The 26849-nt window shown below is 34.6% G+C and overlaps 1 protein-coding gene across 3 annotated transcripts; it reads right to left on the bottom strand.

The window, feature by feature from the left end:
* Positions 1-3129: 3129 nt before the first annotated feature.
* On the bottom strand, positions 3130-26849 carry LOC107037254 (glutaminase liver isoform, mitochondrial). 3 transcript variants are annotated; one of them, XM_015255714.2, is made up of 12 exons: positions 26231-26849; positions 23368-23465; positions 22956-22991; positions 21007-21106; positions 20778-20920; positions 17244-17617; positions 16898-17178; positions 15775-15951; positions 14141-14427; positions 13928-13960; positions 9446-9586; positions 3130-3931 (listed from the first exon to the last, which is right to left on the bottom strand). In XM_015255714.2, the coding sequence occupies exons 1-12, from the start codon at positions 26321-26323 to the stop codon at positions 3733-3735; spliced, it is 1962 nt and encodes a 653-aa protein (XP_015111200.1). In that variant the 5' UTR covers positions 26324-26849; the 3' UTR covers positions 3130-3732. The 3 variants fall into 3 exon arrangements, with proteins under 3 accessions (XP_015111200.1, XP_015111201.1, XP_015111202.1); XM_015255715.2 differs by lacking the exon at positions 13928-13960; XM_015255716.2 differs by lacking the exon at positions 22956-22991.

Genomic DNA, 26849 nt, shown 5'->3' with positions numbered 1-26849 from the left:
GTGGATAAAAATCTCAGAAAATGCCGCGAGTGTGATTATACAACTATGATATCTTATTTTTAATAGCTCTTTTACATTCAGAAAAAAAACATGTTTTTAAACAAGTCTTGTTTGACCCAAAAAAACCGCAAGTTGAAAATTACCAAGAATAAAAACATATTGTGTTTAACATTTGAAAGACGTCCGTAGATGAAAAATTTTTGTCGTAAAAATAGATTTCGTTGTTCCGAGAAAATTATATCTCTCTATATTATAAAAATGCAAATCGCCTTCTGGTGATAAAAATTTGGTACTCGAAATTAAGACTGCACAATTAAGGGTTACAAGGTTCAAAAGAAGGGTCACGAGGGTCAAAATAATGGTCATGAGGGTCAGAATACGGGTCATCAGGGCCAGAATAAGGGCCACGACTGTTATAATGAGGTTCAGAATGATGATCACGAGGGTCAGATTAAGGGTCTCAAGGGTCAGAATAAGGATGGTGGGGGCATTTGAGGGTTGGCGAGCAGGTGGCTACGCCCCCTAGTTTGTTTATACGAAATCTCATTTCTGGCATGACCTATCTGTTATTCTATACTGCCCTAAATCTTTTTTGTTGAAAACTGAGTGATTACCGTCAGTGTACTGGCTTTCGGTCACTGAAGGATTGAGATTTCCTTTTTTGAGACGTTTATGTACCCAAATTAAATTCATTTTTTCTCGATCTTCAATCATGTTGCATGAAAAGAGCTAATCATTTTTTCACTGATAATTTTGGTCTCGTTAGTAATAATGGTCATTAAGCAGAATTTAAAGGGAGTTAAGAAAATGATGGCAAAGCAATTTTGTTATAAAAAATAGTGATGAAAAATGTTTTTCCTCGGAATCATATTTAAATTTTTTCATCACGCTGTGCGAAAAAGTAACTTTTTACTTTAAACGTCCCTTTTCCACACATTATGATGAAAAATATCGTTCGATACTCGTGGGAAAAGTGTTTTTTCGCTCGTGGAAGATTTATAGCACGAGCCGAGGGCGAGTGAAAAAAAACTCTTTTCCGCACTCGTAACGAAATATACGATTTCATCACTTATGCGAAAACGAAGTTTCACGCTCCGCGTGCCCAAAATTGCATTTGCTCCACATTGCGATGAAAAATAGGGTACAACACTCGTGAGAAAAGTGTTTTTTGATCCTTAGGAGGCTAGCACTCGCCTTCGACAAGCACTACACATCTACCACAGATCAAAATAGTATATAATAAATAGTATATTCCGATACAAGTGCGAAGTGGGATTTTTCAGCGCGTGACATTGGCAGCCCCCGGCTTCGGCTTCACACTCGTCACAAATACCCATGACACATGGGTCGAACTATATTTTTTGTCAGTGATTTTACGTTCAACGAGTGGCGAACTGTACCTTTTTTCGTTTACAAGTAAACGAAATAGTATATTGTGTTACTAGTGCGCAAACTTCTACTTTTTCGCACGCACGTGTAACACATCCTATTTTTTATGATACGTGCCAAGTTCACTGTTCGAAATGGTAGCGCAGGTAAAGTAGTTGTTTTAGTCCACCCGTGCGTGAAGTTCAAGAGCGTGCGTAATGTAAATGTCAAGTGCGTGAAGCGCAGCTTCACGCCGTGCGGAAAATAACCGCTTTACGCACACTAAACTGTTTCGTAAAGCGCACTCGTGCACAAACACAAACCACTTTACTCTCACTACCGTTCCGAACCGTGGATTCGACAGGTATCACAAAAAATAGGATCTGTTACACGTACGTGCGAAAAAGTGAGTGTTTATGCACTGGTAACACAATATATTATTTATTTACAAGTCAACTAAAAGGCACTTTTCGGCGCGAATTGCACGCAGCAGCAGTGACAAAATAGTTGTTTTCGTTACTAGGCTGAAAGAAATTTGAAAGACAGTATTTGAAAACAGTATATTGTGACACTAGTGCTTAAAGATCCACTTTTTCGCACGCACGTATAACACATCCTATTTTTTATGATGTCTGCCAAGTTCACTATTCGAAAGGGAAGGGGGGGTAAAGTGATTGTTTTTGTGCACGAGTGCGTAAATTTTTTTTACGCATGCTCATTGAACTTTACGCACGACGTGCGGAAAACAACCGCTTTACGGACACAAACCGTTTCGAAAAGTGCACTTTTGAGGCAGGTATCACAAAAAAACAGTTTTATGCACTTGTATCGGAATATACTATTTACGCCCTTCGGATCTCACAATGATACTATGTTTGATTTAATTTGACTCGTCCCACAAAAAGTCACCAAAAATGTCTTATGATTTCATGCCTTAATAGGATTAAAGTTTCTTCACTGATAGGATGATTCATTTATTCCAAAAGAGATTCGTTAACTATTAACGAATAATCATTTGATAGAACTGAGTAGACCCTAGCCTCCAACCAAATCCATTTTTTAACAATAACTAATCCTTTCTATCAGTGTTCGTAATGCAAATAACTAGTAACTGAATAATCTTCAAATGTCTTGAATTAAAAAAAAAATATTTTAAAGTCGGTGACTTGTATTTCTAAATATTACGAAAAAGTCTTGTCCAGTCTTATTTTCAGGGGGAAAACATCTTATTTTAAGACATTCGAAAATAGCACAAAGTTAGCGGATCCAACACATCCTTGTGTCTAATATCTTAAATTAAAACGACTCGAAGACACTAGTGTTCACATTGTGAATAGATTTTTACCTCAATTGTCGATTATTTCGATGAAAGTAGAAGTAATTTATGAAAAAAAACACATGTACCATTTTTCGGATGCCTCATTGTTCCACGGGTAATGTTGGAGCCCCAGTTATCGACCATATAAAAGACCCAGTTTTCGGACGACACACTCATCAGTAAGTTGTAATCGAAAATTCAGCAAAATGTGAAAATAGTAATTTGTTACGTGTCACCACTCCAGCACTAAATCGTCGAAGTTTCATTATTGCATTATTTGTAATGCAGCAGAGTACATCATCGCCGATAAAATCAGGGTCACGGCTATCAAGATTTTTCGGGCGACTCGGCATTTCCCACTTGCATTATCCAATGTGGATATTCCGAAGATTGCACCTAAGGTCATTGGGGAATAACGCGAAGGCAATAACAACACGAGAACATGATTCAACATTTTCAGAATATATTTGAATTAACACTTATAATTTTTCACTTTATTTATGATAACCGGAATAGAGATGGATGGAATTATCTCTGGCAATTAATGTCTGTATTTAATTATTAAAGTATAATACAGTAATTATTGTCTTTTTGTGTTGTCATTCGGCATTGTAAATTAGGCTGGTGTGAATCAATTGGCATAAAGACTGAAATCAAATCATCTTTTCTTCTAAAACCGAAAGTCAATAGATGATTTCCTAACATCTATTTGTACATTAATTTAATTTTTTATAAGTCATGCAACAGTTATTATTTGCAACACTCATGGGAAAAATTCAGTTTTATTTTCATGAATTCAGCAAGGAAAGGATCACAATGGATAATACTTGAAACGATATGTCTGTTTTACGAAGTGGCGCTTCAGCTACTGGAGACCCGAGTCATGTAAATCATACAGGGATAATATAAATAAATAAATCACAGATTTTTCCAAGATTTCGTCTACAGCGTATTGACCTTTCTCATTGACTATGTTCCTAAGGCTTTTTGCACTCTTGCAGTCTCTTTCAATATTTGTCATTTTTATTTTTTTTGTATTCTTTATCTTACAGTAGAGGGGTTTCTCCTGATGAGTCCGAAATTTTTTTCGGTGGTGAGTTTTCTGTGTCATTGGAGTCGTTGTTTTTACCGTTTTCTTCTTTCGTCACTTCTTCCGTTTTTTTCGCTTGTTCGTAGTTGTTCAAGTACTCAACGACTTGAGTGTGGCCGAAGGTTTTTGCCTCATCCACTGGTCGATTTCCCCACCTGTAAAGACATTGCAAATAAATTACGAATGATTTTGAATTCAATTTTAAATATTTGGAGACGCCCACGTACGAAATGCCAGTGTTGTAGAAACGGGCCAAGCCTGGCACAAGCCTGGGCTTGCCAAGTCTGGGCGCCCAGGCTTGGACCGAGGTTCGGCCATCCCTGGGGACCAGGGCTTGAGTCTCGGGAGAAGGGCGGGTAACCGAGCCTTGGTTGACAGATCTGGCCCTGCCTTGGCCGGACATTGGCATGCCGGACCTCGATAACCAAGCCTCAGCCAGCGGTGGCCCGGAGCTTGGTCATTGAGCTCCAGCCGTTGGTATAACTGTAAGGGTTAAGCCGTAAGGGTGAGATGATGAGAATGGAATCATAGGGGTGGAATCATAAGGGTAAAATCTGAAGAGTAAAATTGTAAGGGTCAAATCGCAATAATGGAAAGGGGCGAAAAAATTATAAGGCTGACATTCTGAGGGTTGAATGTTAAGGGTGGAAACTTGAGGGTAAAATGTTAAGGGTGTAATCGTAAAAAAATGGTGACATTGTAGGTGTTGAAGTCACATGTTACTCGCTAATTATTACGAAAAGAAGAAGAATCGTCATTCAACAGTAATCCTAATTGTTACAATTATTATTGTAATTAATAATAATAATTATTATTATTCATTATTGAATTAATTTACCGATTAAACTGTAGTTGAATCACTGAATATTTCTATCAACTGAATAATAAAACATTCAAGTCGAAAAAAACCGAGATGGAATTAATATGGACGATTTGAAGTAGAGGTTTTACGAATTGCGCGGTAGACTAGTGGTTAGGGCGTCGGATTAGTAGTCGTGAGGTCGTGGGTTCGAGCCCACGTTAGGGGGTAATATTTTAAGTTAACAAAATCGGTTTTTCAGCGATGATTGCGTTAGGGTTTGGTAGGTAGGGCACAATCAATACTAAAAATCATCCTAAAAAATGTTAATTATTTTGTTTTTGTTATTATTGATAATTGCCATGAACAGTTTGGCAGCCAGTGCGGCACCAGTCGCATGCCGGTATTGATTTTTTTTCCTCGTTGAACCTATTACGAATGCTGAGGAGTAATATTACATTACTTGTATTTCAATCACCCATATTATCATATTCATGTAATTAAGTAATGTTTAATTGAGCCTGGCCAACGACTGGCAATCAACGCTGGGCCGAGATGGGCGCCCAGACCTGGCCCGATGTTATCATTCCAGGTTTCAACCAAGTCCGGCGCGGTCCCGGTTGAGGAACGGGTCCCGAAGTTCGGCAGGCCGGCCACCGGGCTTGGGCCAAGCTCGGCCCATTCGTTTTTTCGTACGTGGGCGATCTTCATTGCGAAGTGTTCCGATGAATATATAAAAAAAAAGGAGATCCAGGAAAACAGTTCTATAAAATGCATGTCCCAGTACCTGACTCCGAGGGGCTACATTCCCTGATTGAATGATATCATGATTTCGAAATCAAGTTGACTTCAATGATTTCGGGGCTGATTTCAGTGATTTCGAGATTGATTTTAGTGATTTCGGAAAGAAATGAAATCAATGACTTCAAGTGGATCGCGACGTGATTTCGTGACTGCAATTGACTTCGAATCATTTCATAGATTCGAAATCAGTGATTTCAGGGGCAATGAAATGAGTGAAATTACGATGAATACAATTCAGTGAATGAGAGCGCGGCAGAACGGGCCGTTTTAAGTTTTCAAAATGTACTTATCACACAATACGATTTAGTTGAACTTATTTTCATTGCAAAGCTTGTTGAACAAGCTTTGAAAGCTTGTTTGTAAGCAAATGAAAAACTTCCCATTCCACCTCTTTTCCCCAATAATCCATGATTCAAAATTAATTTCCAAACGTTATATTACAAAAAAATGCATCAATCTGTATTCCACAGATTAATTTTGTAATGTATCTACAGTATTGTTTAGAAATATGTTTTAATCTCATTAAAAATGTTCTCGTGGAACTTTAAGTCACCACTCTCAGTGATCAGCGCAAAAGAAATTGTCCTTCAATATTATTTGATATCAATGTAGTTGTGAACAGTCATTGGCTTTGATTTTTAACAATTAAAACTCGTATACAAAATGTACCAATGACGCAGAACACTGGGATTTTTTTATTACCGGTGACACGAGTGCAATAGCTCGAAAATTCTTAATTAAGGTGAGTTGTCCCCTCAGCATACGCGAAATTAAATACAAATCCTAGTAAACAAGGAGAATCTTTTTCCTGTTTAAACAAATACCAATCATCGATTTTAATCTCGTCGCATTCTCTTACAAAATAGTAATTGATTTCAAATTACTTCGGCATGATTTCAAGACTTCCGCATGATTCCAGAAATGATTTCAGAGAGTTGAATTCGCGTGATTTCATTCATTGTGACGATTTTGCACACTGAGAAAAAAAAATTCTAATATCTGAAACATATTAACTTGAAACAAGTAATTTTTCTTCAATCGCTTAATTTTCCCAGGAATCTCAACTCACGTGCGGTTCGAGAAGTCTCATGCTTTAAAATATTCTTGTGCTCAAGTATGATTTTGTTACAAATGAACGCAATCAAATCGCGTAAAAAAATCATCGGTCTTCATTTTTTTAGTGTTTTCATGATTTTTTATTATGCACTTTGAATGTTTCGACATTTAATATATTCATGATGTAAAGCGGAACGATAGTGATGAATAAGACTTTATTCGAGTTCTGTGAACTGCAAACATTCCGAGATTTATGCCATAGAAAATAATTTACTTCTCTAAAGTAAATATGCTCGACACATTAGGAAATTTTTTCTCCGTGCATAATTTCCACATGATTTATGATTGATTTCATCACAGAGTGGCACCATGATTTCGGGAGTGAGTAGCCCCTCGCGTGACTCTGTCCGAGTAACTGAACCACTGAGTGATGGATCCGCGATTTTCCTTATATATTCTCTCCTGAAAATGATTATAATGCAAGTTGCCGGATGATCTGCAAGGTTATAATGATGGCAGTAATATAAATTTCACGCGGTTAGTGCTCTCAATAATATTGGAATGCACGGGAATTTTTTAGAAAAATTCTAGTGCAAGCACGGTAAAAGAGGCACAAAGTGACAACAAAGAAAAATTCCAGTGCTGGCACTGGAAATTTTATTTGGGAAAACGTGAATTTTTCCCCGTATTTCTGTGAAAATTTCACAGAAATCCTCAGAAATTTTACCAGAAATTCTGAGAAATTTTACCTTAACAGCACTAGAATTTTTCGCAACCGGTGGATTGTGATTTTTTTCAGTACTCATACTAGGATTTTTCTAGAAAATTTCTCTCCGTGTGGTCAATATTACTGGTGGAATGAATCACTACCCTCAGTCACATTTCTCATATGCAGTACTAACAAGGATGCGAAATGACGTGACGTTTTGAAATCTGTCAGGTCACAAAAATATGACGGTCATGTGACCGTCATGTGACGTCACCTTTTTTCATGTCATAATTTGGGTCACACTGTCGACTCACATATGATAATCAATTAGTTAGATGTAATGTGACCGTCATAAATTTTTCTGTTACAAAATCTTGTCACAAATTTTCAAATTGCACCGGTTTTTCAGTACAAGGGTTTACTTAACAACGCGCCTATTGTCTGAAGGCCTTTAGGCAGAGAATGTTGAATGTGGTGCGAATTTTTCAGTTGAAAATTTCCGTAGAATATTCGGTTGATCAATCGTGTGTAATTTTCAGATGAATATCATGTCAAAAATTGTGACGAAAAATTGGTGTGAAATCATTTATTTCATTCATCGATCTCAACTGTTCGACCATTCCCAGTGAGAAAAATGACACTTAGTCAATAAACTCCCCATTGATTTTTTCTTTTTTAAACTGAAATACGATTGACACATATGTCAATCGTATGACGCTTTGTGATTGTCCATCCATGGAGGTAATCATGGGGAAATTTAGAATCTCGAACTAGTTGCCACCACCTGGGCTCCGATTCTACAAGAGTTTTCACGGCGAGAAGTGAAACAGCTGTCATATGTTTCCTCTGTTAGAACAATGTAAAACAAAAGTTCCCGTTTCACTTCTCAGCGTGAAAACTCTTGTAGAATTGGACCCCTAGATGGGATGTAACGGTTAGAGAGTAAAACAGTCACGTTTGTGTCATGTGACAATAAATTGTCATGGTTGGCCGTGTCACATGACTGTCACTGACATGTCATATGACCGGTCAGTGACGTGTCATGTAATTTTTTCGCATCCCTGAGTACTGGGTGAATATTTAAAAAATTAATTCCTTCGATTTGGACACCCTTGTTTACATTGACGTATTACAAACAATAAATTTGGTGGAAAAAGTGTGGGTACTGACGGTGGTAGCTGTGTGATTAGAGCACGCGGACGACTCGGGTTGGGTTTCCGGGGGGGGGGGGGGGCAAAGTGATTTTTTAACGCTCTAATTTTCACACTTATAACGTAATATACTACTTCAATTTTGAATAAATTGAAAATTCTACGTAATTTGATACTGAAAATTTTTCTGCCCATCCTCCTGCTACTCAAAATCTGTTAACCCTAGTTGGTCACCCTACGCGACCCAGCGATTGGTCACGTCCGCGGGGAAGTGCCGCCGTGTTATTTAACCCTGAACGTTGCCAAATTCACTGTACACTGCCCGGGCGCGTTTAGCGAATTTCCGGCAATGTCGCGTAACAGGTACTTTGATTTAACATGGGAAAAAATAATTCCTCTGAAATAATTTTTTTTTTTTTTAGGAATTTTGAGAATTATGTTGTTCTATAACTATTAAAATTTTTTAGACACTTTGATTGGAGAAGTCAAATTTTTTTTTAATTTTTCCGATCAGTTAATGGCAATTCAAGAAAAACGACGCGCTGCGGCACTTCCCTCATATACTGAGAGAAAAATCTGAAGTTCGATTTACTATACGAAAATAGTTGAGGCAGTTTTGGTGAACGATACGATTTTTTTTTGTATGCAGCACATAACATTATAGTAACTTCACAAGCGTAATTTTTGCAAATCAAAATGCAATTACACTAACCAAAGTTCAAAAGTAACCACGACAAATCTATCGTGAGCAGAACTATAAAATAGTAGCAATGACTACATTCCATTGTAGTAATTACTTCTCCGGCCATAGTTGCCGTAACCCATGAAAAATTGTTGAGGACTTTTTGATTATAGTGCGATGGTGATGGAATATAGTCAAAAGAATCATATTTTTCTCTCAGTGTATGGTGACCAATCGAGGGTGAATTTTATTGAATTTTCAGAGAAATTTGGAATTTCATGATTTTTGCTTCCCTCAATTTAATTCAATGTCGGTCTCTTGAAAATTATTACCAAACTGTCCATAAAATTTTAATTTTTTTCTATCAGTGTGGTGACCCTTTTTCATTTCGGTTCCTTGGGGGCACAGATGGATTGATATGAAATTCAATATACAGAAACACCGAATTCGTGATGACGAGCTATTTACCTGTCCTTGGGATCATGAGGTACTCCGCACTGTTCGATGAGAAATTCGACACAGTCCAGGTGTCCTTCACTGGCAGCCAAATGCAAAGCCGTCCGACCATCGTAATCCGACAGCGTCATATCCATTCCACTCAGTCGATGTCTGCGAATGTAAATTTTTTTTTTCAAGTGCTTCCACTGAATTATTACAAGCAATTAATTTTACTGAGTTATTTTTTCTCACGAAAACCGAACATAAACATGGAATATTAAATATCTATTCAAGCTAATTCAAGCTATAGGAGCAAAGCACTATGTTATTAAAAAAATTAGGAAAAAAAAAGAAAATCGAGGAAATATAATATGTTTAACACTTCGTTGGTCACGCAAGAGACGAACGCCGTTGATCGCGCCGTAAGCGCCGCACCGCACCAGCATAAATCGACATAATGATAAATTTGAAAGATCTAGGAAAAATCTGAAAACAATCAAGAGTCCAGATCTAGATCGTATACTTGAAGAAGTCCCGTGAAATTTTTTATATTCAGGGTTACCCTTAATAATACATTCAAGCTCAAAGTTGTCATGTTTTTCTGAAAATTCGCCTTATACACGGTACACGCACGTATGAAAAAATCGTATAGAAATTTTCTGTTCGGATTGTGTATAGAAATTCTATAGGATTTTCATGTATGATATTCGGATATTTCTATACGAATAATTTCTATACATAAATGTTTACATAATTTTTTTTTTCATACGAAAAATGTCTAAACGCTCCAGAAAAAAACGTACAGAAATGTCGCAACTCTATACGAAATGTTTCTATACATATGGCAGTGGGTTGTATAGGATCAAACCTATAGAAATCGTGTAGAAATAATTTGGATAATAAATATCCGTATAGAAATATCCGAATATCATATATGAAAATCCTATAGAAATTCTGAACGCAATCCGTACAGAAAATTTCTATACGATTTTTTCATACGTGATACGGCCCGGAGTTTCGGAATAAAAATTTGAAAATCTAACTACTTATGATATTTTTGGAGGATATTTTCATTGATGGGCTTCTAGACATCGTACGAAGCTATTCGAAAGTGACATAATTCTGAAGCTCTGGAGGTGGGTTGAACAGACCAATTGCTGGACGGTTAACAGAAATTCGAGTTTCGTATTAGGATCTAAAATAAACGAATCACCTAAATGGGAATATGGTGGCTTCCATACCTCCAAGAATATTTCAATTAGCAGAAAAAAATTATTTGCAATCAAAATAACAAAACAAAGAATAATTAAATTATGAAATAGTTAGATGCAACCGAAAACTCTCATTTCTGAACGACTGCGACATATTTTTTTCATTTATTAAATGGGAACATCCTGCGCTGACAGAAAAAAATAATTTTATCAAGAGAATTTTATTTGCACCGACAATCATTCGGTTGTTCATTTTCAAATAAACATGATTTCATAGTGAATACCAGTTATCTCTTCTTGAGATACATTTGACTGGGAGAAATCGAACGTCTCTAGAATTCAAGTTCCTTTTATTTGTCGCAATAATGAGATTATTTGATTTCTTTCTAGCCAAGTGTTTGCTAACTCCAGAAATTCGTTGGTTTACTCAAAAATCAAAATTATTCTCATGACTAAATACGTTGTTATCTCAATCAACACGATCATACGTTGTTCCAAGTAAATTATACTTGAAGTGAGCATTTCGTATGTCAAATCAGGATGAATATTGTTACGCGGAAAAAGCTTTAAGATTGTAGTAAGATTTCGTTGAGTTGAAAGAAGTTCATATTTCTTGACTAAAAAAGTCGCATTAGTTTACAATAACAGAATCACAGATTACGGCAATTCTACACAAACTTGGATATCACAAATTTCGTTCAATGTGATGTACGGAAAGCTCAATTTAAACATCGGCTTTATTCTAATAAACAACATTCCATTCATTCCTCAATGTAATCATCTCCTAGGTACGAATTTTTTATCAATTCATGAAAGTAGAAAATTTCTCGGCTAAAGATTATATTAGGTTTAAAAAAATAGACCTTTTCCATTGTTGTGGTGAATACACGTGACTTGACGCCAAGGACTGTTTTATTTAATTCAAGTAAATCAATCTCAAGAAGATTAATTGATACTCACGCCAAAATCTTACTTATCTGAAATTGTTTCAAGTATATCAAATTTGTTCCAAGAAAGAAACATCTCAATAAATAGTATATTTTGTCATTAGGCCGAAAAAAACTTTCTCCCTCGCCTTCGGCTCGTGCTGTAAACCTCATATTCGTCAGAAAATATTTTTTGTCATGACGGCCGTAGGCAGAGATTAACGGACGCGGAGCGAAGCGGAATGACAAAAAATAATTTTTTCTATCAGGGTGAGAAAGTTACAGATCAGACCATGGAACTGAGAGGGAGAGAAAGCACTCCACAGGTTTAGCAACTCGAAATAACCATATCAATGATGCGTGCGGCATTGCCATGTCTCTGGCGCATTTTAATATTGTTTCAATAATTAGAAAAATATCCAATAAAAAAAAGTTGACACATGTAAGTGATGAGATAACAATGATTACATAAAAATAAAAATAAAAATGATTAAATAAATTAACGTACAAGAAATGTTCAAATGCACACTGAAATAATTAATACTTGAAAATTGAAAATTTTCGTGTTTAGGGATTGATTCGGGGTTCGAGAACAATGAGACTCCCCTTACGTTTCACCACATCGAAGAAGTACAGACGAAACACCTTAAGTGGCAATTGATAAAATAAACAACACATTTAAAAAAAAATTATAGCTTTTATTTCAATTCATTATCATGGCATCTACATCGAAATTTGTACACATAAAATTAAATAAATTAAGGAAAAGGCTGGTCCAATGCAAAAATATACGCCTATGGAATTAGATTATGGTAATGCGGCAGTCAATGACCATCCATGTGAAGAACGATGCATTTCCGATACATTTGCTTATTCAATGTCTAATTATTGAAGCAGTTAACCTCATTTGGCAGTTTTATGTTTCACGGGAGTGCTTTGAGGGAATTCCCAACGAAAATAATCATTTTTGCTTAGTGGAAATTACAAATTAAGCAGAACATTACAGCAAAATGCAACAAGAAGGACGAGTTACTATGTACGAAAACATTCTGTTGGAATTACTATGGAAAAATTCTGAAATTTCCCGAGATGATTTCTCAGATTAAGAAATTAGATAATAAAATTTATGGAAGAAAATGAATGGAATTGAATTTTTCCATGGAATCCCTTATTTTATTATATTTTTGCAATATTTTATAATAAGAGACAATACAATAGTGCCATGGATGAAACTTAAAAAAATCATTGTAAAATTTCTACGCAGGGAATATCTTGATAAAATAAATTATCTAGAAAAGTTAAAATTTTCTTTCTTTTCTATCTAATATACTTCTCATTTTTAAATGGTAATACTGTGTATTGGCCTTGGCTATCTTCAGCAATTCGGCGATTAAAGAATAATTGAATAAGAAGAAATTCTTATCGATGACTCAACGACTCGGCTTCCAAAGTCCCCATGAGGTTTTCTTTATTCTTTCAAAATGCTAATAAACAGGAATACAAAAAATTTTAAAAAAAAGTTTGAAACCCGGGTGGATTATCTTTCGAACGTTATCTCGATTGTAAAATATATCGCAACTTCCATTGGATTTTACATCACGCAGGAGTCTCTAAAAATTATGATTGTACAATCAAAAAAAGTAGAAAAAGAAACTGAACGTTTTCAAAGAGCGTTTTTAATAAAGATTAAGAAATAAGTCCGATGGAGAGGAAATAGAGTGAATGGATAATTTATCATGGTAACTAACGATCTGACAGCCATTGACTACTGTGACAACAGCCATTAGATACATCAGATTATTAATTTACAATTTGCTTCCTATTGGGTTTATTTCCCAACATTATTTAAAAACACTCTTTGAAAATGTTCAGCTTTTTTTTCAACGTTTTTTTGATTGTACAATAATAATTTTTGGAGACTCCAGGGCTACGTCAAACTGAATAGCAATTTGAGATCATTTCAAATTATTAAATTAAAATAAACCAGCCAAGATCACGTTCGAAAAATCATCCACCCGGGCCTTAAAAAAAGATTTTTTCCCTCCATGTTTCTCCTGGGAGTAAAACATCAAGTAAAACGAATAAACTCCACAGTGGAATGTCAATTACCCATCAAATAAATTTAATCACCAAATTGCTGAAGACCGCCGAAGCCATCAATTCAAAATGAAATACTTAAGCGGTAAAAAAACCTCAACTAATACTCCTCTATCAAATTTCTTAACAGAAAAAAAGCCTAAGTTTTCAAAATAAATCAGCAAAAAACGAGATTCTGAATGATGGGCCTTGAAAATCTTTGAATTATTTTTTAATATGCAACTCAATCAACAAAGCAAACAAAAATGAATCGATTCACTCTCTCCCAATAAACTTACCCCTTGAGACGCTCGAGCAAATCAACATCTTGTCTGTTAGCATGCATCGAGTTGTATTTGTATGTTGAGTACCAAGTTGTTGAAAAGTGTTATTTAGCAAATGACAAATTTAATGACATGTAAATGTACTGTGTAATGATATGAAGTGTACTGAAACGAAACCCGCTGGTAAACTCTAAACAACGTCTGCGTGAGCAGTATCACATTACCAACCTGCGCATCCCCGTGACGTCTCCGCTAGCGGCACTGAATAGCAGATTAACGATCGAGAGGCCCTTTGTTTCGTACTTGTGCCTTCGAGGATCCTTTTTGTTCGTTGCATGCTTGAGATTATCGTATCTATGGAAGTTGAACTCGTTGACGAGTTCTTCGCAGAATTGAACACCTCGGCAGGAATTGCCGAGGGGGTCTAGTGGTGGTGACCATGTACAGATGCCCATTACATTGGGGATTACAACGAGAAGGCTACCGGATACTCCCGATTTTGCCGGAATTCCCACCTGCAAGAATTTGAGAATTGACCATTTTTCAGCTGACGGTTTTCACAATGGAGTTTTCACCCATTTATTGAAATTTATTGAAATATTTCAAGTCCTGATTTAATTGCTGTTACTGATAATTCTTTCAGTAATCATGAAAAACCCAATTTTCTCTTTCAAATCGCATAAACAATGCGCTGTAATTCAACAACGAATTGTGCGACCCCCATTTTTTTTTGATAGAATCAAGAGGGTATTGTTATAATTTTGTTAGCTATGATTAATTCCATTTTGATGACAATTTTTTGGGTGATCTATGAAAAATCGATTTCTGTATGAAATCTGTATGAAAAATTAAATGTTCATTGGTTTCAGTGAATAGAACTTATGGCAACCTATAGTTCATGAAAAAATTCATCAAATTCGATTGATTCCTCATAAGAAAATTTCGAAAGAAAATGACGAAAAAAGATCACATTACACAATAATAATCCGTTAAAATTTAAACTCTGCTATTTTTTAATGTATTCTATGAAAATATGAGGGTAGGAATTGAATTTATGGGTATTGGTTCATTATTCGAAAAATATATCAATTTAAAAATTTTCCATAGACATTAAAAAATTAAAAATTCTGTTTTCGTGTTGATCTCATTTCTCTTCCTCTTTCCACTTTCTTCCATCAGAATTAGATAATAGAAAGAAAATACATTGGTTTTTCTTCATTATTAAGAAAAAAACATTATGAAATTTTCAAGAGTGAAAAATCGATTTTTAAAATTTATTTCTGATTTTCCTTCCCTACATTTTCTGTATTTCCTGTTTCTGTGAACGGAATACGATCACAGAAATTAAAAATGCTAATCTCCCTTCATTTTTGAAGAAGAACAAAACAATTTGAAAAATTTCAAAAAGTCATAGAAAAATAGATTTTTTCATTCTATTGATACTAATTAATTTAAAGAAAACGAAAGAAATGAAAAATTTTAGGTATGATTATCGAAAATTGTTTATCGATCTGTATTCTCACGTGATTTGTGGGGAATTCCTCTTCATTTAATGTTGTAACTTGTGAATTAAGGAACAAAAATATATATAATAACAATAAGAATGGATAAAATTAATCCCTTTGGAATCAAAAAGAATAAATTAATCAATATTCTGTTTCGATTATTTTTTCAAATTAAAAAATTTTTCATTCCTCAATGATTACGATATAAGTGAGTGCAGTAAAGTGGAACGTTTGCACGTTGTGATCCACTGAAATTTGTAATATCATTGTTTATATACACAGATATTGGGATTTTAAATCGATAACAAATGTTCCACTTTACCCCTTCTTCTCCTAGTTACGTAGAATATCTCTTACCCGGAAAGCGAATTGTCCGCTGTAGTCATACATTCCACAACTGTGCATGAGACTCAAGACATCTCGGACACTATCTGGTCTCAATACTTTTTCCTCAGTAATTGGACAAATCCCTCCATTAGCCAGTGTAGCTGCCATTACTGCCATAGCATCGCAATTCGATTCCATAGCGCAACACTGAAATTTTTAATGAATATTCGATACCACCATATTTACAATGACAAATCCTTTATTAAAAAATAGGTGAAACATTTTTGGCCAGCAATCTATTTCGCCAAGCATGTGCTGAACTTCGGAATATTGCAAAGTTATTTTTGCTTATGAATAAATAAATAAATAAAGATTTTTTTTTTTAATTTAACACATAAATATATATTTTTTTTTAGTTGATTATTCATATATGTGTGATAGCTAAGGTATGTAGGAAAGATGAACGGAAAAAATATAGTTGAAAAATTCGAGTATTCAAATTTTAAAAACGTTGAACCTTTGGATATAACAAGAATGCTGATGGAATTATTATGAACAATAAATTCAGTAGCGAAGTGGTAAAACGGTTCAAGGCGACTCATCTCCCATTTGAGTTTTTGAGGAATATTTCCGAATCTAAGGGAGATAGCGAAATTTTCGTAATTACATTTATTGTAGCTCTCAATCGGCCCTATAAAAAGGTTATAACAAAAATTTTGCTATCTCCCTCGTGACCCTAGATATTCATTGAGAGCTGGTCAATAGTCAAAATTGATTTGTAGCGTTTTACCACAAAAACAAAAACAGAAAGACAAAAGCAAAACAAAAAATTGTGCATTTCGACAGTGGACAGTTTATTCCGGAGATTTTTATTTTCTCACTTGCAAAATGGAACCGATTTCATTTTTTCATCCGACTCTTAGATGCACCTAATTTCTTAAACCTTGCAACGTGAATTTTTCATCGTGCAAACTTTTGAGGATCATTTTTCAAATTTTTCCTCAAATCAAATCATAATAAAATTGAACATTAACTCCTTTTTAATAAATAATAAATGAATACCCAGTGATAAAAAATAGTATGTATAAATCACTAGCCAATCATGCGCCCCCGTCCTTAGTTTCTGAAATGTAAATGACTAAAAATTACTCACTTGGAAGTAAAAATCCATAATTTCTCGTAAATTCGTCTTATCGGGATAGCAATTGTGCTCTCTCATGTAGAACCCTAGCGCATAATTTCTATCAGCAGCTTCTCGTTCGGAGAGAAATACAGCATTATTGAAGCCAAGATTTTCACCACCTGCCAATCTCTCGAAATAATTCATCGTGAAATCGAATTTCTCCGCCAGTGTCATTTCCGGTTTTATTAGACTTTTGAGTAGAGAGCAGACTAGAATGGCACCAGCATTGATCATTGGATTGTGCGGCTTTTCTGAAAGAAATTAACACGTTTAAACTCGCAACCCCATCTCCAAGCCTTTGTTATTTATTACTCACTATTGTGATCAAGGACGAGTTCATTGAAATTCCTCCCCGATGGTTCTTGACCAACGTACTGATGGACAACCTCCTGCCCTAGGCTCTCAAGCGCAATGGCATAGGTCAGTGGCTTACTACAACTCTGGAGGGTGAACGGTATCGTAGTATCTCCAATGCTAAAACGTTGTCCATCTATGGTGCACACTGTTATACCCCAGTAATCCGGATTCATTCGGGCGAGTTGGGGTATGTATGAGGCCACCTTGCCCTCTGTATTCGTCTTGCACTTCCAATAAAAATCTTCAATGTGCTTTGTAAAACCTGCCCAGTCTGGGATTATAAACTGGTGTCTGAAGGCTCGGGATATCAAAACAATATTAGGATTTATTATCCTGAAAACAAATATTTATATGGGATTATAATATTAAATTATTCAAATCATTTCACTTTTTATGTATGACTAGATAAGTCCGCAAGCTTTACGCGCGTATATCCTACTCCATGGGGCTCAATGTATGTCAATTGTAATGAAATAGTGTTATATTGAGATTTCTAAAGTTAATATTAAGTTTCCCAAAGGAAAAGTTTCAGGAATGTATTGTATTTTTTTTATACATAATACATTCAGTGTTACGTTTGTTGAAACCAATCTATTGGGCGCATTGTATCATTAGATTTTTTATAACTTATGATAGCATACGTTAAAGATATTACCATAATACTATATTATATTATATTCTATACTATATTATATATATATATTTTTTTATTCATATATCTCTCCTACTACCATTGCGGTTTTATAGGCTCCTCATTCGTCTGCCTTGTTCCTCCCACTTCTCTCTCCTGATTTTTATCTGCGTCACCATGGGCCGTCTTACTCTTAAGGGGAAACGGAAACCCCTGCGTTTATATGAATCTTTAGAATTGTGTTTTCTCCTGCAATTATTATTTTTCATTCATTAAACTACTTCATTGACTCAACAATGCGATAATCGAGTCGATAAAGTAATTTCATAGATAGAAATTAATAATTGTAGGAGAAAACACAATTCTAAGATTTGATGTAGACAAAGGGGTTCCGTCTCCCCTTAACTGTACCCCATTCGGGCTAGGACTGCACGGGAAACCATGGAAAATCCCAGTCGTACAGCCGGCCGATTGTGCAGAGCCCTAATGTGCCCTTCTGTCACACTGACTAGAGGGGCATATTAGGCCACTACACCATGCCTACCTTCCGAAATGTTTGGGCGAGGGTGTTCCTAAGCGATCACCCATCCAAGTACTAACCGCGCTAAACGCAGCTGCACTCGGATGTTCACCAGAGCAACACCTAACTCACCCAACCATTACGGTCGGCTCTATACTATATTATATCAACCATGTATATTATACAATATATAATAGAGTACTATATGTAGGGGAGGATGGGGCAAAACGGCCCCCCTTCAATCGTCAATATTTTCCGATTCAATAATCCGATTGGGATGAGTTAGAGCTCGTTTTGAAGAATGAAAAATTATCTTCAAAATGAAGTTGAAACTGGGAATTTTCACAATGTCATTCACAAGTTATTGACAATTGAAGGGGGGCCGTTTTGCCCCACCCTCCCCTATTATAAAATATAATGAAGAGAATAAAAAAAATTAAATAATAAATTGATAACAATAATAACATACATTGAGTATACAATATTGTATTACATTCCACATACCATTATATATGCCTAATGTATTATAATATAATTTAATATAGAATGTGAAATAATATAATATTATCGTAATATCTTTAATATATGTTATCATCATTTATAAAAAACCGATAATGACACAATACGTCGAATAGATTGGCTTCAAAAAACATTATACTGAATTTTTTATTAAAGGATTTTAAAAGGGGGTGTTTTGAAAATTCAGCAACATTTCTGTGGGTTTTTCCACATAGAAAAGTCTATTAAAAACAGTAGATTTTTATTTTTTTCAGAAATTTATTCTAAGGTAAATGACCCTACGCTCGTCTAGCTAAGGTAAACACATCATTAGTCCAATATTTCTATCGAAATAAGCGTGCAGATGCGATGGTTTAAATTGGATATCAGAGGGGAAAACCTTCACAATTTGAATTCACTCATACTAATCATAATAATTAGTATTTTTTAATAAATAATCATTCGTAAATGCGGAAAGTCCCATGTCCCTATCCTCGTCTCATGATTTGAGTTATATGGAAAAGCTATATCCGAACATCGTGAACATCCTATTTTGGATGAAACAACATTAAAAAATCTCGAGGTACAAGATTATATTTCAATTGGACAGTCGAACTTTTCAAATGATTTTTTCATCCGTTTAATCCGTTACCAGTTGATAGTTGGTTGCAAAACAAGCATAAGATCATTAGCCCACGTATGAAAAAATCGTATAGAAATTTTCTATACGGATTGCGTATAGAAATTCTATAGGATTTCCGTGTATGATATTCGGATACTTCTATACGAATATTTTCGATCCCAATTATTTCTATACATAAATTTTTACATAAATTTTTGTTTTCATACGAAAGATGTTTAAACGCTCCAGAGGAAAACGTAGAGAAATGTCGCAACTCCATACGAAATGTTTCTATACATAAGACAGTAGGTCGTATAGGATCAAACCTATAGAAATCGTATAGAAATAATTTGTATAAAAAATATCCGTATAGAAATAACCGAATATCATATTCGAAAATCCTATAAAAATTCTATACGCAATCCGCATAGAAAATTTCTATACGATTTTTTCATACGCGCCCCCCCCCCGTCTCCAAAAATTTCGAAATAAATTTTTATTTAAATCCTCTCAAAATTTCAGTTCTCCATTTCTATTTTAAAACGCCCCTAAGAGCTCTGTTTTCCCCATAAGAATAACACGGGATCATCATGGAAAATTCTAAACTATTTCCCCCTCCCCTTGTTATGTCACTAAAAATTTTATAATCATGGGAAATTACTGAGTAAATGAACTACTTTTGACGGAATTTTTGCGTTTTTTGCACACATCATACAATAGTGCTATTATTTTTATGGAAAAAAACGCATGTTATTCTTATGCGAAAAACAACGCTCCTGGGGGGCGTTTTAGGATTGAGATAGAGAGCTGAAATTTTAAGAGGATTTTTCAACTTCTTTTCATTTATTTCGACTCCCATGACCCTTATTTGGACCCTTACTCCGAGCCTTGTGACCCTTACTCTGAACCTTGTGACCCTTAATTTGATCCTTGTGACCCGTATTTAGACCCTTAATTTAACCCTTATTACCCTCATTTGGACCCTTGATCTGACCCTCGTGGCCCTTATTCTGACCCTCATGAACCTTAATCTGACACTTGTGACCTTTATTCTGACCCCCCAGACCCTTATTATGACCCTCATGACCCTTATTATGATCCTCATGACCCTTATTTTGACGTTGTGATCTTTAATTTTGGAGTCTTAATTTCGAGTAAAAAAGTATTATCACCAGAAGTTGATTTGGATTTTTATAATATAGAGAAATTATATTCTACATACCTTTTGAATTGTTCACGATTAAGTTTTTGAGTCTCATGGGATATTCCTTCCGCACCCCCTGATTTTAAATGCTCTGCCTTCAAATTGTCGTTCAATTCTTGAAGTCTAGGGTCATTTTTTCTCAAACCAGTTGTGCGTAACGCCTAAAACCCAGAGTTAAAATTAAAATGTACGTTCATTGCGTTGATGAACAGTTATTCTCATTTTATTTGAATCCATAAATGCTTACAGCTAAAAATTTTCCAACAGAGAGTAGGTCAGTCTCCTCGTTCCTGAACATGTCGAAGAGAACATCTTCTGCATTTGTTGCCTGATCCTGATCCTTCGTACTGTAATTCGATCAATAAATAATTTTCATTAAAGTCGAATGAGTATTTGACTAAATCGGGGAACAAATATTGCAGATTGGTATGTTCTGAAGCATTACGACATACCAAAAGAAAACATATTTTTCATGTGCAAGGATCTGATCTAACAGCGAAACATGAACTGAACGGGGACAAAGCGATAATTCGAATCGAAAATAGACGTCATAGAAAATAGATTCCTTTTTGTAGACAAAATCAAGAATAACTCAAAACAGGTGCAGACTCGTGCGAACTTGAACGTAAATTTAGCACATAATATGTGCTCAATGTAACAGATGGAGGAAGTAACAAGGAATGATGAAGAAAACCATTAATAATAGGTGAATAGTGCTAAAGAGCAACATTTGTGTGAAAATAACTATTTCACGTAATTTACATGATGCAATACAATTTTCTAGATACATCAGGATGAATTGCATATTCCTGTTACATGTCATCAAATATGAATGGTGCAGCGAAGAAACGAAATAATTTCAATTAAAGATCAGTTTTTGAAACATCTTGGAAGCTAAGAGAGACACATGATTCAAGAGAAAATCTCAGTGTCTTCATTAAGGAAGTTTATTAGGAATTTTATGACTTAATTGTTCAATCATGTGAAATAAGAATACGAATCCTTGCATAAATTTCCTGAGTTTTTTTGTTTTTTACGAAAGAAGAACATATAGCCGACATAATTGATCAAATTCACATTTTTGTCAGGACTTCACCATAAATCCTCACAAAAAAATCGATTGAATGTGTAGTATACAAAAATGGAAATCTGGTAATTTATTCCTACGGAAACTAAAGAGAATTTTTTGTAGAGCAAAATGATCTACAAGAAAACTCTCTACAAAAATGAAACTAAGTAGGAAAAATTTTAATTGAAATTCAGTTTTTTTGCAGCCTTTCGTTGAAAATTTCGCAGCTCTTCTATGCTTTTTACCCGATTTCAATTTTGCTACTAATGCAGTCACGATTTTTTTAATGACATTTCTCAGCATAAACATTATAAATTTTTCTAATTTTCATGTTTTTTTCTGATAAGAAATGCAAACAAACTTTGAATAGATTTGCAGATCACTTTCACATATGAAAAAATTCCATAGAAAACCTGGTGAATTAACTAGAAAATTCTATAGGAATTCTGCGGGGTTTCTATAAGATTTCTATTGGAATTTTATGAAAAAATTCTATTTGTGTTTTGCGCTGATTCTATTGAATATTCGATAGCAAAAAGTCAATAGATGTCAATTTTCTATTTGAATTTTTCTCTTCATATTTTTTCTATAAAAATGGTTGGGCATCAATTTTCCAAGTTTATTCCACTCGGATTTTGTAATGCAAAACAAAACAAAACCCAGCGGAAAAAAATTGAAAATTTGCGCCCAATCATTCTAATAAAAAAAAACGTAAGACTTCATAATATATTGCCTTTTTCCTATCAACTATGCAATAGAATGACTGCAAAAAACAAGTAGAACTTTTTAATAGAATGCCAATAGAAGCCTTACAGAAACCCATAGAATTCCAATGGAATTTTCGAGCGAATTCGCTAGATTTTCTATTAAAACTAGCGAATTCGCTAGAAAAGACTATATCAATATTTTGCCTCTTTCAGATTCCGAGACATTCATCAAAAACTCGCTTTAAAGTTGACTTCCATTCTGCTTCACTAATTCATTACTGATGTGGGATAAAAATAGGTGGGAGAAAATAGGGAACAAATGTGCATAAAAACTACGACTATTCTGGTTTCTTCAATGAAAATAAATTGTTTGGCACAGCTCTTCTTATTTTCCATGCAATAGTAGCGCATGGTACTCACTACATATAGTGGCTGTCGTGAATGAAGCTGTAATTGCTGAAAAAATAATTGAGGAAACAAATCCCGAATTAGAATTCATAAATCAATTTCGCCAATTTTTTTCGTGTTTTTTTTTCAGGATTAATTCAGAAGATTACATGATTATCAACGAACAGATGCTATTTTTTGCTTATTATTCTTTTGGCAGGATTTGCCAGGGAAGATAATAATTTTCATTTTACTGGTTGGGACTAGTCCATTGAGTCATATTCGTCGTTATTCGGAAATGCGCTCGAGGGATTGAAAATCTGCACTCGTGACCTTCATGTCAAAAATTGCGGATTAGTTGTAAATCTCTTAGAATGGGGCAACATGATTAATGTGCTATTTAGGTCGATTTTTTTTTTAATTACCGAGTGTTTTGTTTATTTACCGTTTCTGCTCGTTCGCTATGCCAAATGGACTTGTCAAAGCTGGTTCCAAATGTGCTGCGGGTTCGAGCCTTTTAGTTACCGGAAGGAATGCTCGTTTCTAAAGAAAAAATGTGATAAAATGAGATTGTAAGTCAAATGTATGAATGTAAAATGTTAAAATTAAATTCTATGTAATATCTGAATTTTTGGAGAGAAATTCTTTACAAAAATACTAGTGCTAGTAGTAGAATAAATCACAATCGATCGACTGTGGAAAATTCACATGCTGTCCGATAAAATTTCCAATGCCAGCAGTGGAATTTTCTCCGGAACGTTAACTTGCACCTTTTTTCCGTGTGAACACTAGATTTTTTATAAAAAATTCCTTTTTGTGTTAAAAATGAAAGAAATTGTAATTCAATTTTTTCATTTTAGCAGCAAACGAGTCAGTGTCATTCGAAGATTATTCTTAGGAAAATACAAGCATGAAAACGCTTACACAAAAGAACGAACGCATTCGTTAGATAATTCTGTTAGTTTTTCGTCGATGCCATTAAAAATGTCAGCAGCCTTTCTAGACGTTTTATCAGTATAAATGTTTGATAGTAAATATTTTTTAGATAAAATCAATAGATTAGGAACTTGTTATACAACTCATTCTATTGAAGTATTGTCTGTAGAAATTTCTCGATATGAATTTTCCAAGTTTTATCATTACATTGTTTTCTTCTTTCATTAGAAAATTAAAGCAAAAAAATGAAAAACTGATGCTAACGAGATTGTATGGAAACAATCTCAAAAGAATATATTGTGTAAAGAGTTCAAAATTTATTCATCTTTTCTATAAAATCTACCAAACGTTTCTATTGAGAAAGGCTGCAGAAATTCTCTCTAGAACGATAAGCGACTAATAGTATTTTCAATAGATGTCCCATAGAACTCTCTAGAGAATATCTTTGACCTTTCATCAACATTTGATTCGGACGTGCATTCTTCAATATCGTCAAAAAAGCTGTCATGAAAATTTCGCTATAAATTGCCTAAAATTTAGAAATTCCATTTAAAAACCACACTAATTTTACATTATAGAGAACTATTTCTCGTTGACTAAAAAACAATTTCTTTAATTAAGAACACTGACAAATTGTTCCGATTGAATATATGGTCGTGTCATTGAAAATGTTATTAAGAAGGCAGAAAAATCCATCCTAAATTAATAAATTTACTTCATTGAATTAATTTAATTTTATTAATTTAATTAAAAAGTAAATTTTTCCGGTTTTACAATTATATCAAGGAATTTTCTTACTATAAGTTCAGTGTAATTTTCTATGAAACATTTCTATTGAGAAAGGCTGCAGAATTTCTCTATAGAACGACAAACGACCAATAGTATTTTCAAAAGATATCCAATAGAACTTTCTAGAGAATGTCTTTGACCCCCCCTCCCCCTCCCTTCCTCTAGAAATTTCCTTCCGTAATTTTTTTTTCGTACATGCATTTTTCAATATCTTCAGGAAAGTTGTTATGGAAATTTCGATATAAATTGCTTACAATTTAGAGATTCCACAAAAAAACACCAGTTTTACTTTGTAGTGAACTACTTCTCTTTAACTAAAAAACTATTTCTTGACACGCACGAAAAAATTTAATAGAAAAACCTAGCGTTTTTGTCAAAAAATTCTATTGGATTTCTATTGAACTTTCTACTAGTTTTTGGTCGATTCTATTGAAATATTAAACAGAAAATATTCAATAGAAAAGGTCAATGGAACTCCATTTCTCCATATAACTTATTTTATTGAGATATTTAGAATATGTAGAATTTTGCAATTTTTTGTTTGATTTTATTGATGAGAAGAAAAGAAAAATAGAATGAAAAAAACTTGGAAAATTTAACTCGAGGAAATTCAATGGAAAATATTTCAAGAGAATAAGTTATATAGAAAAATCTAATTCTATTGACTTTTTCTATTGAATATTTTTTATTGAACATTTCAACAGCATTTGCCAAAAACTTATAGAAAGTTCAATAAAAATCCACAGAATTTTCCAACGAATTCGCTGGGTTTTTCCGTGCACTTAAGAAGACTGACATTGTCCCGATTGAAAATATGACGATGTCATTGAAAATGTCATTAACAAGGCCGAAAAATCCCATCCTAAATCAACAAATTTATTTAATTGAATTAATTAAATTTTGTTAATCTAATTAAACTAACAAAACTAAGGTATTTTCTTAGAATAAGTTGAGTCTAAAGTAATGATTTTCTTCTTTTTACAGTTGGTGGATATTTTAGTCATATCTCCCATCATTATTCCACCCTTATTGATCGCCCCATAGAAAATTGCAGTTGAATACAACCACGTGGTTGACTCAAAAAACACATGATTGGAAGGGTGCGGTGGAGACTGGTTGCCGGGGTGGCGCGAGTCCTAGGGGTGTATTGATCGTTCGATGCATCATCCCCCGGCTCAGCGTGTAAGCCGAAACCTCAAAGGTTCCTTCCGACTTTCAATCGTAGAATCACTGATTTAAATCATTTACCCCTTAAAATAAAAACACCCCCCAAAAAATGAATTCTGTTTTTTGCAATTTGTAAATCTGCCTCAATGAATCTCTCACTACTCCCGTGATGATAATTTTCCACATTAATGAACTACGCTAAACGTCATCATTGATTCACACTCCGGTGAATGGTCACGATGCCCGTAAGTATTTTCGTCTCAGAATTACGGTCAAAGTCATCGCCCACGTGGATGTGTCTCACCGCAATCATCGCCACTGTCTTACCCGAAAAATATTCAAAATGTTCAGAAAATTCCAGTTTTTTTTTCATTTCATCACTCGACATTTCCTCAACTATTGAATGACAAATTTACCTTATTACTCGTATGCAGCCTTCGAAAAGCGTCAACTCCCACCTTCGAGGCCTTCGTCATCTTGACCGCATGAACCACTGCTTTCCGGTACATTTTTCCCTGAGCCTACAGTATTTTTCGTCCTCACAACGTTGGTTTATAATATATTGTCCTTTATACCTCCAGTCGTTCCAGTATACAATATAAACTCTTTTGAATTATCTCAAATAATCCTCACTCAGAGTCAGGAAAACTGCGAGAATTTTCCTTTTGTTCTTCGAATTTTCCTCAATCACTCATACACATGCACACTCGTAAAAACCAAGGCGCGCAGCGTCCCGATGACTAGATGCTACTGGCAATAGTGTGCTTGGTCGTAACGCTATATCAGGGTAGTTATATAGTCTGTAAACAACTGATTTGAGACATGCGCGATGATTTTTCGTTAGTCGTCATTCACACCAAGTTTTAAACGCAAGAATCAAATATTTTTGTTTTTCACTGGATGACAAATTGTTGTTTTCCACTGGATTTGCAATTAAAATAAAGAGATACTGGGAGAACGAAATACTGTCAAAATGTCTTTTATTCTATGCTAAGACTTCTGAGTTAGGAGGCGTTGCTGCTCGGGAGGAAATTA

This window comes from Diachasma alloeum, unplaced genomic scaffold (assembly GCF_001412515.2).
Source record: "Diachasma alloeum isolate Michigan unplaced genomic scaffold, Dall2.0 Dall_scaffold_00214, whole genome shotgun sequence".
In the NCBI taxonomy this organism is placed as follows: domain Eukaryota; kingdom Metazoa; phylum Arthropoda; class Insecta; order Hymenoptera; family Braconidae; genus Diachasma; species Diachasma alloeum.
This window is presented reverse-complemented; position numbering and strand designations above follow the sequence as displayed.